Source organism: Plectropomus leopardus, chromosome 6 (assembly GCF_026936395.1).
Source record: "Plectropomus leopardus strain MGB_pleo_1.0 chromosome 6, ASM2693639v1, whole genome shotgun sequence".
NCBI classification, from domain to species: domain Eukaryota; kingdom Metazoa; phylum Chordata; class Actinopteri; order Perciformes; family Serranidae; genus Plectropomus; species Plectropomus leopardus.
In genome coordinates this window covers 14,966,404-14,982,771 of record NC_142181.1, presented here as the reverse complement: position 1 = coordinate 14,982,771, position 16,368 = coordinate 14,966,404, and the positions used below count along the sequence as shown (strand labels likewise).

At 38.8% G+C, this 16,368-nt stretch overlaps 1 protein-coding gene across 1 annotated transcript; it reads left to right on the top strand.

Annotated features, from left to right (window-relative positions):
- naalad2 (N-acetylated alpha-linked acidic dipeptidase 2) lies at positions 1–16,333 on the top strand. The gene is made up of 20 exons (XM_042487172.2): positions 1–215; positions 730–841; positions 2,069–2,255; positions 3,982–4,083; positions 4,221–4,346; positions 4,597–4,677; positions 5,085–5,190; positions 5,288–5,381; positions 6,666–6,761; positions 7,610–7,695; positions 7,994–8,113; positions 8,837–8,919; positions 9,052–9,115; positions 9,234–9,301; positions 9,442–9,533; positions 10,673–10,763; positions 11,040–11,304; positions 11,445–11,526; positions 11,892–11,984; positions 12,988–16,333. The coding sequence occupies exons 1-20, from the start codon at positions 134–136 to the stop codon at positions 13,175–13,177; spliced, it is 2,220 nt and encodes a 739-aa protein (XP_042343106.2). The 5' UTR covers positions 1–133; the 3' UTR covers positions 13,178–16,333.
- Positions 16,334–16,368: the final 35 nt, after the last annotated feature.

Below are 16,368 nucleotides of genomic sequence, written 5' to 3'. Positions count from 1 at the left end.
TATCTGGCTTTCTCATGCACCCACTGTGCACTACTTAAACAAATTACTCTCTATCTATCTCTATCTCTGTGAGTGCGCTCTGCAGAGCCAGTCGTGTCGGTGAGTGGAAGCCTCTGGGAAATACTACTTTAACATGAGGAAGGAGAGCAGGTTAATCCGGTGGATTGGGTGGATTGTGGTTGTGACAGCTTTGTTTTTGCTGGGCTTCATCATAGGTAAGACATGATAACACGACAAAACCTCACACTGGACAGTTATGTAATAATCCACAAGCGATATCTACTATGCTCCATGTATTTGTTGCTGATGAAAAGTCCCTTGTGTAACAGTGTTATACCAATAAAAAAGTTGACCATAATAAGTATATAGATAGAAGTGAAGGTAGTTGCTGAAATAACATACACAGACACACAACATGAGGAGATAAAATCTGTTTTTTCATTTAAATTTCTTTGTAATTACTCTTATGAACAATCAAATAAACAGAGTGTTGTTAAAGTTGAGCGTTGGAGGTGCGTTGTGTGTGTGAGCTTTAGTTTGTCACTGCTCTAACACATTTCACATCTGCCTGCTCACAACTGGGTAGTGAGTGACACAGCTACTGATAGTCTGTATGACTCTTGCTGCTTTGTCCAACTTGTACTCTGTGTGTGTGTGTGTGTGTGTGTGTGTGTGTGTGTGTGTGTGTGTGTGTGTGTGTGTGTGTGTGTGTGTGTGTCTGCGCTGCAGGCTGGTTTGCAAAGCCCACACATTCAAACAGTGCCAATAGAAGTGATTCCAGTAAGTATCTGAGGGAGTTTCTGGATGAAATGCGGCCAGATCACATCAGGGAGCATCTCAGGTAAAAGGCAACACCAACACCAATCCTGTCCTGTCCAGTGGCGCCCCAAGAGGGGTTTGGGGGCTAAATGTGTTTCTGAAAACATCTGAAATAAGCAATGCAATAACAGAATCAGGAGTCATATTTGATCGGTGCTGCCTATTGACAGCCTTTCACAAGCCGTGATTGACATGACTGGCAGCTGCATTAGAGACCCCTTGACTCTGACTTGTCATTTTCTGTGCACCACGGTAGATTTTCTAGAGAGCCATTATAGACAATAGACCGAAAGGAGCTAAGCTAACACTGTAATGGCTTAAAGGGAAACTTGAATAGAACAGAGCTGTTTAATGTTTTTAAAAACAACTGCACTGCTGCTGTGATTAGTAAAAATGAGGGCGGTCAAACGATTAATTTTTTAAATCACGATTTATCGCAGAATTGTAATAGTTAATGGCAAATCATCACATTTTTAATCACTTGTTTTCATTCCATTATTTTGCATTTCAAAACAGTTATGAAGTCCATATTGACGAGGTAAAGCAATTCTTACCAGACTGTCTTGATCAGGAATCAAATGACAACTGAAAACTGCACACAACTTGCATAAAGGGGGCATGGCTGGAAAGAGGAGACTCATGGGGACCCAAGTGAACCAATTTTCATTTTCATTCATCTTAAGGTCAGAGGTCAAGGGACCACCTCTAGAATGACCAAGCCACTTTTCCATCGTCAAAATGTAGATGAACTTTGAGCCGTTATTCAACCCCTTCCTATGAAGCTAGCATGACATCGCTGGTACCACTTGATTTGTCAGGTCTTCTAGTTCCATATGATACCAGCATCATCCCTCTAACTTTAAAACCTGATGCAGCTTCTTAAAGACAGGAAAACTGAACAACAATTGACGTGATAACAAAAAAAACGGGTTACGTATGAACCTTAATCGCGATTAAAACGTTATCGCTGTCACCCCTAGTGAAAACCTGCAAAACAGGGTCTTTTGGACTTATGAACCATGATGTTTGTGTGATCTGTATGTGGTATCAGACATGAAGATCAACAGCTTTGCATGTATATATTGTTTACTTTTATTTATCTATTATTTTTTAAAAATAATATCTTAAAAAGTCTTGGCTTTAGCAAATCTGGACATTTCAGTTTGAGTGCTCTCTGGACAAAGGACAACACTTTTATTCTGTAAGTGACTGCCAGCCCCCTGACTAACTGATGACATCCTCTCTGTAGGAAATTTACACAACTCCCTCACCTGGCTGGTACAGAGCAGAATCTGAGATATGCAGAGCAGATCAGGAAAGAGTGGCTGGAGTTTGGACTGGACTCAGTGGAGATTGTGCCCTATGACGTACTGCTGTCCTATCCCAACAAATCACAGCCAAATTACATCTCACTGGTTGATCAGCTTGGCAGTGAGGTACAGTACACGGACACATCCAGTCAAATCATACTGAAAAAGATAATACATAAAGTAAACCCACATCATTTCAACTTTACTATTAAATACATGTCCTGCAACCTCTGTACATGTTTCTGGTGCATTACTGTCATTACTGTTCACTCCCCATCTATTACAGTATTAGGATGGCAGTCAGAGCCAGTTCAGCACACAGCTACCACTTCAATTATTTAAAATTACAATTTGCATGCCTCATGTTCACAGTGAGAAATGCCAGATCCCAAATTTTATGATGCTAGCCCATGTTATCACTTTAAGCTCTCTGATGAAATGCTCATTTATCCACTCCTGATGTGATTACAGTTTTGAAGAAACTGAGATTTTCTCACACACATAAACAACAACATTAATTCAGTCCAAACCCCCAGACTATTTCTTAGTCCGTTTGGGGAGATAATAAAGGTGCAGGATCCACGTGGAGATAATACAGATACACACAGGACACCTTTATACAACACTGCAAGACAGTTCATTCCAGTTCAAGGTCCTTTTATAGCCTTGTGGCAAGATAAACCTCTTTATGAGTAGAGATAATTATACAACACATGGGCTAACAAGAGAAAACAGACCAGGGTTTACTGCACGACCATACTTGGGCATGCTACTGGGATTCATTCAGAACCCTTAACACAATCAGTATTTACATTTCAGCCAATTGAGTAACACAATTCAGCTGATAAACACTCAGTAAAAGAGCACACAGATCCTGAGGTGATTATAGTCTGTGATTATCAAATCAGACTGCTGAAAGTCAATTCTCCAGTAAAACAGGATCAATTGGTATCTGCAGGAATTCACAGAATTCATTTTGATATGTATTGACCAATAATGTGAAAATCTATATGAAGGGGAAGAAGCATCAGATCCTTTATTTGATAAATAAAAGTACTGGAACAACACTATAAAAATATTCCATTGCATGTTAATGTCCTGCATTAACATTATGACCTACTTGCTTAAGTTAAAGTATGTAGGTATAATAAAAAAAAAAGTACTTAAAGTGTCAAAAGCAAAAAATACTCAATGCAGAAAAAAGGCCCCAGAGACTGTAGCAGCATTTTGCTGATGTAGTTTGTTGCAGTGCAGATAATTAATGTTTAACTATTTTATACAGAGCCGCAACAATCATTATTTCATAATGAATTAATCTGCTGATTATGCACTGAATATATTGGTAGATTAGTTTGTAAAACTTAAGAAAATTAACTGACTAGTTGCAATTTGATAATTTTGAACAAAAAGTCAAAATCCTCTGCTTCGTAAATATGAATATGTTCTAGCTTCTTAACTCCTCTGTGAGAGTAAACTGAATATCTTTGGGTTTTGGACAAAAGACATTTGAGGACTTCATCTTGGGGTTTGGAAATACTGATCAATATATTTAACCATTTACTGACACTTTATTGACAAAACAACAGATTGATAAATCAAGAATCTAATCAAGAGATTAATCAAAAATAAAAAACATTGTTGTGGCCCCATTAAATAACAATAGTTTAATCTATGACAAATTTCTAAGGTATAGCTGCCAGATAAATGCAGTGGAGATAAATGCAAAAATATTTTCCTTTATAATATGGTGGAGTGGAAGTGTGAAGTTCAAAGCATTTAGTACTACAAAGAGTAAAGGTCTATCTCATCAAAATTTTATCTAGTTTAGCCTGCACTCATCTTTCTTTCTCAGATTTTTAACACATCCTTGGCCGAACCAGTTCCAGAGGGTTATGAAGATGTTTCTAACATTGTACCTCCGTACAGTGCTTTCTCTGCCAAAGGACGACCCGAGGTACACACATGCACACTCACAAACATCCATAATAACAGGAAGACAGTGTTTAAATACCTTTTTACTGCAGTAGTAAGAGTTATTAACATTGACTATAAACATCACCCATCCCTGCTATCCTCCGTCTCTCTCTCCAGGGGGATTTGGTGTATGTGAACTATGGTCGAACAGAAGACTTTTTCCAGTTAGAGAGGGAGATGGGCATCAATGTTACTGGGAAGATTGTCATTGTCAGATATGGGAAAATATTCAGAGGCAATAAGGTAGGAAAAGTCTTGGTCATAACACTACATGAAAACCACATTTAAAGGATTTCAAACAGTCACTGGGTGTTGTAATTAAAGGATTACACCTGTGGTCAAATGTACTGGAAGCTTACATATTAAAAGCTGATGGACATTTCAAAAATATTTTCTCACAGATCTTTAAATACAATTCATCAAACTAATTTGTGATCCAAACAGATATGAGCACCACTGCAATGACTCACTACTCTCACTACTCTTCCACCAGGTGAAAAACGCCATGTTGGCCGGAGCAAAGGGGATCATTATGTTCTCAGACCCTGCAGATTACTGGGCGGCTGGAGTTCAGGTATTCTGCATACATGTGACCGATATATTTTTGTGTTAATGTGGATTATGAAATTTAATATATGTGTGTAACAGCCATAGTTAATGCAGTAGAGGTTGAATATGTTTTGGACAATATTTACTCAATAAGCCTTAAAGAAAGGCTTTATCAATGGTTTGAGTCTACCAACAACTATGAATTCATGATCCAAAATATGATTGGAAATCTCAAACAGATTTTTCAAGATAGCCTTCAAGAATTATTTCTGTCAATATTTCAATCCATGATTTAAAAAAAGCAATCTTTGCATTCAAATAAAGCACTTTATCTCTCTCTGTGTGTGTGTGTGTGTGTGTGTGTGTGTGTGTGTGTGTGTGTGTGTGTGTGTGTGTGTGTGTGTGTGTGTGTGTGTGTGTGTGTGTCTGCAGCCCTACCCTGAAGGCTGGAACCTGCCCGGTGGAGGAGCTCAGAGGGGAAATGTTCTAAACCTGAATGGAGCAGGAGACCCACTCACACCAGGGTACCCTGCCAAAGGTTTGTTTATCTGTGTGCTTATATGTGTGTTAGAGCCTGTGCAAGTGTATACATGTGTGAGTTCAACCAGCATATAGTCTTGTCGGCTCTCTTGCAGAATATACGTACAGATTCAGCCCTGAGGATGGAGTGGGTCTTCCCAAGATTCCTGTTCATCCAATTGGCTTCCATGACGCAATACATCTGCTGAAGTAAAAATATGTCTATTATCTTTTCTTTTATATTTTTTCTATTATTCAAATGCAGTCATTCAAAGTGCTATTTGAAAAAGTCTACAGCAATGTTAGCTAACATCAAAGCTGTCAGTACTCATTATTCAAAAAGGAAAACCGAAAGGCTGACAGGATGGATTCAAGATGCTAGTTAGACAGCCAGCACATAAACAACACAACCTGATACTGAAAGAACAAAGTATATTTACACTGTGCCAGTTAACAATAACACAAACAATTATGAACCATTTCTGGGAGAGAGCTCAATAGCTAATTTTTTACCTAATATAAAAACGTTGTTTGGATCTTACTGCTTCTTGACCTTAGCTGTCTGTTTGCTTTCCTCACTTCAGTTTCTCTTCTTGTACGCTGAGCTGAACTCACAGAGTGATTTTATTCTCTTACAGGCTCTGCTGTCTCCAAAACTGACAGCTAGTGCCAACAGTGCGAGACACACCATAAAGCCAAGGGCAACAAATGTTCACTTGTGGCCCGACATTTACCAACCGACTATTGCCCAACTGTCGACCTGGTTTGGTGTGTGAGGGCCCTAAAATAAACATAGTGACAATGCTACAAAACACAAAGTATGGCTGAACAAAACAGTTTTAAGGGTATTTCATCATAAAGCGAAATAGTGGGCAAATTAAAAAAAAAAAAAACCTGACCAGATGGTGGTGTTAAATGAAAAGTCAAGAGATAACCAAAGTTTTTACAATTCAGCCTTGGTAATGTAGTTTAAGCTAGATAGGATACCATGAAACAGAGCAAATCACTGATATACTGAAAAGAATTCTCCGGCCACATGTTGTGATGTGTTTAATGGCCTTACGGACCACCTCCATCTACAACTCTGCCTCCATCAACAGTATATCATTACAACCGCCTTCACCGTGGTGTAGGTCGTTGTTGTGCAAAAATTTTAACTTCCTCCTCTAGTGCCATCTACTGGATGTATCTATGGCATCATAAAGGACACCTGGAAGTATGACGTTTACAAAGTTTGAAACACATCTATTTTCATACCTAAAGGGTGTATACATGAGCCCTAAAGGCCTGTAGAGTATGAGGCACTATTGCAAGTCCATCCATTCCATATTTGAGCATGGACCAATTGACAGACGCTAGCATTGCTAAAAACTGTTTTAATTTGAATCCTGAATTTAGGGCAAGAAACTAAATTTTTTATTGGACTCCCTAAATAAAATAAGCAGCTGATTATTCATTATTTCCAGAATATGTGAATTATTTACAATCCAACAGGAACATGGGAGGACAGATTCCACCAAACAACTGGAAAGGAGCTCTGAATGTCTCGTACAGGATTGGTCCAGGCTTCAAAGATGACTTCAAAAGCCAGTAAGTGCTTACATTAAGCTTTAATGTCCAGTGTCACAGTGATCACTTGTGTCAGCGTCACCTGTGATAACATGACTCTCCCATCCACCTACTTTCTTAATAATGAAACTCTTTCGTCACCAGTTGACAGTCGTTCCTCTCCTGCTACACTGCTGTCTTCATTATTTTGTGGTTTTGGTCAGAGCCATTTAAGCGACTATCTATGATGTCACCACTGACTGTCTATTCTAGTGCACTAGTTTTGGTGTTTGAATTGTCTCTTGCACAACTTTAATGACCCAGTGGCAAGTAGCCAACAGACGCATAATGGAGGCCCTTGTATCCCCTGTTTGTGAGAGACATACATAACACACCCCACACAAACAAGCTGAACAAATTAAGGATGTACAAAAATAACTGGGTCTTTTGTGCTTTTGATCTGTGAATGAATAGCTTGTGGATTTCTTGAGCCACGGCCACCACCACCACAACAAATATTATTCTCTTACTCTGTCTTCATTATTTTTTTGTAGGACTGAATTTTGAGGTGCAAACACTTTATAATGGACTTCAGTCTCCTGCTCTTTGAGAGGGCTGGATTTCTCTCTCCTGCCTTCCTCTTTCCTCCTTTGCCCTTTTGTATGTGTCACTGCATAAGAGAAATGTCACGTGTGCATTGAAAAAACATATGGAAAAACACTTTTGAATTTTTTCAATTAACAAATTCTGCTTGCGCTTTGTATTGTATTCTGTTAGAAATCTTATAAATCTTAAATCTAATAAATCTGTTTCTCTTCTGTCTCTCTGTTTGTCTCTGTGGCTCTTTCTTCCCTGTGTGTATCACCCCCTCCTTAATCTGTCTCTCTCAGGAAGGTGCGTATGAACATCCACACTAACAACGAGGTAACCCGCATCTACAATGTCATCGGCAGGATAAGAGGAGCTCTGGAGCCAGGTACAGTATCTCAACCCAACCTGCTCTAAACCTTTATCGACATTGTACACACACGCACACACACACACACAAGTAACACTGACAATATGGACACAATATGGACAATTATACTGATGTAATTATGATAACAGGTTAGAACAGGAGGACAAAACTACCTTAAATAAATATCAGTCTCTTACATAAAAGCCTGTTTTTGGTGTAAAGGTTCTGTGATAGAATGAGCTATTTGGCAGCATTTGTAGCCTCTAAAGAATAAACACTGAATACAATACAAATATTGTTTGTGGTGTGTGTGTAGACAGGTATGTGATTCTCGGAGGGCACAGGGATGCCTGGGTGTTTGGAGGGATTGACCCCATGTCTGGTGCTGCGGTGGTCCACGAAACTGTCAGGAGCGCTGGCAGGCTGCTCAATAAAGGTATGTCTTTACAAGTGTATGAGTGAGTGATGGGGCTGTCACTTCCAAAAATCAATATTAGACGAGTTTGACATGACCTGAATTTGAATTTAAAAAATGAAATTAATTAATTAAGAATGTAATGTTCACCACAGTTCATTAACTTTATGTTATTTCTGCTCATCTGTGACAATTCTGCTGCTCCAGTTGGGTGGCAAGTTAATGTTAGCAGGTGACTCGGTAGATTTGCCTTTGTTGTAAGACAGCTGCATTGTACAAAATCAATAAACAATCTTGTTTCAGTTACTTATTCACCTATGGTTCAGATGCTTTGATGTTATTGCCCGCTCAGGATGGCTTTAGTCACCAGTGTCCTTCATTTTTATAGCAAAAAAACATTACTGATACTGAATACATTACTGATGGGTCAAAAGGGCACGTAACAGGTCAAGCTGAGGGTGAAACATTAGCGCGCCCTCTGCTGGATCACAAAACAAACTACTTCATATGATTCACTGCCTTATAGACTGCACATTGTGACACTGAACAGGTCTTTGCAGTTCAAAAAAAATCAATGTTCGAAGAGATGTCAAATTTTGGATAAAAGTGATAATCGTGAGTGAGGTGATGATGTCAAAAGTGAGCACACTCTGTGTGTGTGTGTGTGTGTGTGTGTGTGTGTGTGTGTGTGTGTGTGTGTGTGTGTGTGTGTGTGTGTGTGTGTGTGTGTGTGTGTGTGTGTAGGCTGGAGACCCAGGAGGACTTTAATATTTGCCAGCTGGGATGCAGAGGAGTTTGGATTGCAGGGATCTACAGAATGGGCAGAGGTACTCATACATCAATCTATACACACTCACGCCCTTGCATACACACACACACACACACACACACACACACACACACACACACACACACACACACACACACACACACAGATGACTCTTTGCCCCTCTCAACAGGATAATGCCAAGCTGCTACAGGAGAGAGCTGTGGCTTACATCAATGCCGACTCTTCCATTGAGGGTGAGTGTGCTTGTGTGCGCAGTTCAGTAATATCAATAAATTGTAGGCAATGTTAGGGCCTGGTTAGTTTTGACATGGTTATGTGACACGCATGTTGATGGATCTATTTGAATTCAAGGCATGTACACACTGAGGGTTGACTGCACTCCGTCTCTACACACTTTGGTGTATGACCTCACCAAGCAGGTGAGCAGATGAATACACACAAAAGGAGTGTTGCATCAAGTTGAGTTAAGAAATTTAAATTTCCAAAATTTACTGCTCACTTTCATGCTGCCTTTCCCTCTACACTGTATCTTTCCCTTTCTTTCTACATTTGTGTGTAGATAGCCAGTCCAGAGGAGGGAGAGGAGGGAGTTTCTCTGTATGAGAGTTGGCATAAGAGGGACAACTGGACGAATGACCGTGATGCACCCAGGTACAAAGTTACTTAATCTGGTCAGGGCCAGGGTGTCCACAAACTAACAGATAAAACCACAGCAACAACCAAACACACTGGGCTCAAGCAAAACAAAACTTCAACACCTACTAGAGCAATGCTGCAATCACAAGTTAACAGAAGACAAAAGATGATTACTAATTCTTCTGTTGCATTGTGGATGCTCTGTGCAAAGATATATACAGACTATTAAAACACCTTAAAGGAATCCTTAACCACCCAAATAATCACTGTATATCAATAACTCACCCTAGGATACATTTAATTCATAATGTATGTATGAAAAGTTAGTTTTTCTCACATTAACAGAGAAGTCATGCAGTATCCAAGTCTAACTTATCCATTTTTACGCTTGGTACTTCCCAAAAACATGCATTTTCATTAAATTGTCAATATTGTAAAACTAAACGGCAAGTGAAAGTAATCGATGCTCTCTTTTAAACCAGACTCCATTGACTAAATATTCACTCCATTGCTAATTTTATTTTGCTGAGCCGCTGGTCTACTGCCTCAGTCATTTAGTTTGTTTGCATTATTGTGTGACTTTGCTGAATCCAGACCAACTCTTTTAAAACAACAAATTCACATAACAACACAAACAAACTACCAATCGAAGCAGCAGCAGACCAGCAGCTCCTGTGATCAGTGAGGTAAAATTACTGTTTTTGTCAAGAGAGTTTGGCTTTGAAGAGAGCACAGTTGAGTTTCACTTCACCATCAGAAAGGGCTATCTGGTTGGAAGTGTTGAGCATACAACTGGAAAAATTAGACTTCAATTATACTGCATGAATTGTGTGAGAGTTCGTAAACAGATGTTTTAGTGTGGTTTTGCTGCTGTCAAACGTGGACCCCTATGACTCAGTATTTGAATTCTTCATTCACTGTAGAGGTATGTGAAAGTCCTCCCTAAATCAATGTAACACTCTGGTTGAGTAACTGATATACAAATGATTTTGGGGGGTGAAGTATTCCTATAACTCCTCCAACTCATGTCTCTGTGTGGCCATGTGTTGTGTTTAGTTTTGAATATAAAATTCTTCAGCTACTCAATTTAACAAATAAGAAATCAATGAAACAAATCACTAAATAAGTTTTTCCTCCTCTCTGGTGTACTGCAGGATCAGTAAACTCGGGTCAGGCAGTGATTTTGAGGCCTATTTTATCCGTCTGGGAATTGCTGCAGGTAGAGCCAGATACACCAAGAATAAGGTGGGACACAGCTCACTTACAGGATGGACTTTTCAAAATATTAACATATATTTCTGTATTTGTGTGTCTGTTTGTATTGTGAGTGTACAATGCAGTGCAAATCAATTTTATCAGCAGGATTTTTTTTAATCGGTGGGTTTTTTATGCTCCTTGTGAATTTTAAAATGCCATATTTATATTAGTGTAGTCTACATGTTAGAGGTTGTGCATATAAGGAGAATAAGTTTGATAGTTTGCATTATTCGTGGACTCTCTTCATGTCCCTTATGCATTCAGAAAACAGAGCGGTACAGCAGCTACCCAGTCTATCACAGTGTGTATGAAACCTTCGAGATAGTGGAGAAGTTTTACGACCCCTCCTTCAAGAGGCTTCAGGCAGTGGCCCGGGTAAGAGGTGGGCTCATCTTCCTATTGGCTGATTCCCAGCTCCTTCCTCTCGATGTCAACCAGTATGCAGAGTCACTGAGAAAGTACGCACAGAGCATCGCACAGCTGGCACAGAGACACCCAGAGGAGATGAAGATGTATGAGGTGTCGTTTGGTGAGTTTGGCCTCTGTGTGTGCAAACTCTGCTGATTATTAAATATCAAGTTTAAGTTAAAATGTTTGAATGAGTAAGCCAACCCACTGACTTTTCTGAGTCTTTCTCTGCATTCAAATGTTTTTTATCTATATTTTTAGATTCTTTGTTTTCTGCTGTGGAAAACTTCACTGTTGCAGCTGGGGACTTCCATGAGCGACTGCAGACCCTCAACAGAGCAGAGTAAGTGTGTGTTTAACATTTCTTACACTTCAGCTGTCCAAACAAATGCTTAATTATTTTGGTATGCATGCTCTTTTTTATATCTGATTTAAAACGTACTTTTTAATTTAATAGGCACACTTGCACAGTACAGTTCTACTAGGAATCCTGCTGTTATGTCAGTTTTTGTTGTCAGTGTTAGAAATGTGTCAATTCAATTACATTTCATTAATTTTAACTCATTTATTGATGAGGTGATGTTGTTCTGTCCAAATCGGCAACTGAAAGGACACAAATGTGTGTGTATGTGTGTGTGTGCATGTATGTGTGTGTGTGTGTGTGTGTGTGTGTGTGTGTGTGTTTATGTGTGTAAATGTGTGTATCAGTCCTCTGCAGGTACGCATCATGAATGATCAGCTCATGTATCTGGAGAGAGCGTTCATAGACCCCCTGGGCTTACCTGGTAGACCCTTTTACAGGTTAGTCACACAACACACACACACACACACACACACAATCTTCAATTAGATAGTCAACTAGTCAAGCACTTGTACACTATTACCACTAGAGGGGCACTGTGCTCTATATTTGACTGTGATTCTCCGGCAAAATACACAATACAATACATTCACATCTATTTTCAGAGAAATACAAGACTAGCTTAACGGCCTTGTTAACTCACCATAAAACACACTTTATCAAAACGTGACAGAAATGAAGTAAAACTCACCAAAACCATCTAATTAAGTCTCTTGTTAATAATTTTGTAAGTTAATCCACTGTTCAAACCAGCACCAACTCTGGTTCTGTTCAAATTAACCCCAACTTCACTCAGTCAGGTGTGCAAAAATATTGTTTTTCCTCACGGGCTCTCCCCGTTGTTGCTGGCCAACTGTTTACAGTCCCGAAATTTTTTCTGCTGTTGTCATATCTGTCAGCTGCCATTTCCATCTCTAGACACTGACCTCTGGTGGTACTTGATGTGCACTACAAACAACACATCCTCTACATATTGAGTTTTATAGAAAGAGGAGCTTCTGGATTTGTGACAGTATTAAAAATAATACAGTCTGTATTCTACATTTCCAGGAATGCTATAATACTGCCCAAGCCGTGCTGTCACCTTGTCTATTTATACATATTTGTGATTATATCTAAAAAGTGATTATTCATAGCTGCAGTGTCCTTATCTGGTCCTAACCAGGTGACATAAGTTTGATTGTAATTCTTACACTGGCTGCGGATATACATCAAAGATGATTTTTAAAGCTTCATTCTGCATAACTGATACTGCATACTCTGTCAGGACTGCGTATATCACTGTTTTAGCTATAATTAGTTATATATTATATATATTTATATATATATAGCTATGATTTAAAATTTGAAAACTCAGTTGACCATCATTTTGAATACCTGAGGAGTAACAAGTGTTACATTTGTAAGTTCCTTGATGTGACACTTACCCCTCTTCTGTTTCAGGCATGTTATTTTTGCTCCCAGCAGCCATAATAAATACGCTGGGGAGTCTTTCCCTGGGATTTATGACGCATTGTTTGACATTGAGAACTCAGCTGATCCACAGAAGGCCTGGGAGGAAGTCAAGCATCAAATCAGCATTGCAGCATTCACCGTTCATGCTGCTGCTATGACACTAACACCACCTGCATGAAGCAGGGCCAGTGTAAAACCACAAGGCTGAGCTGTCTATTGACAACAATGTTAAAACACCCAAATGTGCGGAGAGGGAAAACATGACCAGCGACACACAGACATGGAAAATCCCTCTTTTCTGTACCAGTTATGTTCCAGGAACATCCAGAGCTCAGAACTACAGTGAACCACCAAAATACAACCCTGATTTCTTATGTGACTACATAAAGTAAATTCTTATGTTTTAATGTTCTTTAGTTTTGTAGTCTCTGTCTACTACAAAGACGCCAAATAGGATCAGTCCACCCTTTACATGTGGGTAGAAAACCATTGATATTCTGTTGCCCTGAGATAAAAAATGTGACAGTTTTTATTAACAGCCATTTTTCAAGTAAATAACTTTCTTAAATTTACTTCAAGGCCAACAATACTTTTCTGCACACCAAAAACTACAAATCTGATGACAAAACGGCAAGAAATCAGATTTCTGTTTCAGGGAATTCAGTTAAACATTTTAGTCTCTGAAATATTTGTGTGAGTTTTTATAGACATGACACATTAGAAGTGTTATCATGAAGCTGAATTCTTTTGCAAGCACAATGTTTAATCAATTATATATGTATTAATATGTATTAATCAATTATACATAATCCATTATGCAGATATAGTTGAGTACTGCAGCTGTCTCTTGAGCTTCTCCCATTTTTTCATTTCAGGAGTAAAACCTTTTTTTTACTGGTTCATTAAGAGAGACAAATAAAGTCCAGGAATATAAAAGTTAGATGTGACATACACAAATCTCACAGGCCATCCTCAACATGGCATGTTTTTTATTATTATTATTATTATTATTATTATTATTATTATTATTATTATTATTATTATTATTATTATTATTATTATTTTATACACAGTGGGACGCCAGGGTCATAACTTTTCAAATGCTAAACATGGCGTCTTAAATGTCATAAATGACACTTTTTTCTAAGAACTTGCATTCAGTGTTTCTATCAAGTAAGATGTTGAATTACCCCTCATAAATTGACCTTCATTCACACCAAACCCTTCAGATTTATGGATTTATGGACCTGGGGCAATCAGATGCATACTACAAAGTTACAGGAACATAATGTGTGAGCGAGAAACATGGAGTTTGGATGGATGTTCTGATGAATGTGAGCATGCTGTTGTGTCTGCATGCCTCTGTGTGTTTTTACCGTGGTGCTGTTGGCCTCCAGGTTGCTGATTTTCTTGACATGTTGGTGAAGATGTAAATGGCAATCTACCTGTCTGATGCCTCCAAAACCTACAAGGCATCTTTTTTGTCCTCTGGAGACAGACAGAGGCAGAGAAAGAAAAGAGAGAGAGAGAGGAAAATACTTTACTTTAAAAGAGGCATTTGTTCAGAGATAGGGACATTATTTTTGGCTACAAAATGACAGAAGCAGAAATGCATTTTCATCACACTACCAATTAAATAGGTAGTAATAAAGTGTGTAAAGAGTTTCATGACTGACCAAAGCAGCACGCACAGGGAGGACCCAAGTGCAGGTCAGCAGGCAGGTGGACTCAGTGGAAATACTTTGATCAAGGAGAGCATTAGACAAACCACACAGACAGAAACAAATGATCTGACAAAGAAAAAAGAAACTGGGCAGGTATCAGACAGGAGACTAATTGGGGAAGTGAGAACAAATGAGCCCGCTGCAGGACCAGTGAGGGACAGGTGAAACTAATCAGGGAGGAGCAGAACTATGGCAGAAAAAAAACACACCCAAAAACAGGAAGTAAAACCAGGGATGACACATGACGAGTGAACCTACAAAATAAAGCAGGAAACAGACTAAAACATGAATGAACATAAAGCAAGTAAAAAAAGTCACAAACAAAGTCCACGAGATAACTAACCACAAACAAAGGCCAAAAAAACCCAAATCTGGATACATGGATGGTATAAAATAATGGACATAGCCACTGTGATATCAAACATTGGCTAGTGGACCGCTGTTTTGAAGCCTGGAGTTAGGCACTTCAGCCATTGGCTTTTTGTTTTTTGGAGCCAGATGTGACCATATTTGGACAAGAGTTTAGTGCTGTGGATGAGGGTGAGGTGGATCTGACTCTGCCTTACCATTCTTCAACGTTGAAAAAGTCCCCAGATTGGAAAACAATGAGGTCCAGTGGCTCCTTAACCTCCGACCAGTTGTTTGGTACTGTGAAAACATTAAAAGGCAACATAAAAAAGAGACAGAAATTATGCCCTTTATTCATTTATTTCCCCAAGGAAAATTTGAAGTTGAGCAGGACACAGCAGCACTTAAGCAATGGACATTACTGTGCATGTGCAACACACAGTGAACTTGTCATGTTTAGTAATGTGTCTGTGTTATAACCATAACCCTGGAGAAAATGTGCACCATTAAGACTGAGTCCCAAAAATATCTCTAAAAGAAACAAAGTCTGCCTTTTACATGTTTGCACCATGATCTAAGTTTGAGCGTTTCCTGAGCGCCACAAATTTTTATTTTCTCCTCCTGAGGTATGCGCTTGTACTGCAGCTGGGACAGAAAGGAGGAGAAGTCAAATGTTTTCTTACTGGAAGTGCAAATCTTCACCTCATCAGCATCTTACTGTGTACAGAAACAGAACCACAGTTTACACTCCACCTTTTTGTACTTGCATTTTTATGTAGTACTAATCAATGTACAGTATCGACCTTTGTTGTCAGTATGTTTACTGCATTTAGTACTAATATTTTTAGGTGTTTGCTGCAATTTGATCAGGGGCTCCTTGCTACAGTCCATTATCAAGATAATAAGAGAGTGGGAGAATTGCAAAGACAGGGAGATACTAAACCAGGGTTACAGTAACAATATAGCAGATGTCTTTTAGGAAAAAAAGATAAAGTTTATATATGGCTGATTCTCATTTTACACATTTATTTATCATGCTGTCATTATTTTAGAGGACAGAAATGCTCTACTGTTGGCTGTAAATATTCTTTTTCTGAAAGGATCTTCTTAGTCAAGCCTACATGCCTGTGAATGATACACAGCCACAGCAAATATGACTGATATTTATTGAATTTAATAAGTTTAATTAATAAATTTATCTCTCTTCATGTCTAACATGTTAACAAGTTCCATGACTTTCACATTAAAAACATTATGGGTCATTCTTTCTTCTTATTCATTATTTTACTTTGTTATA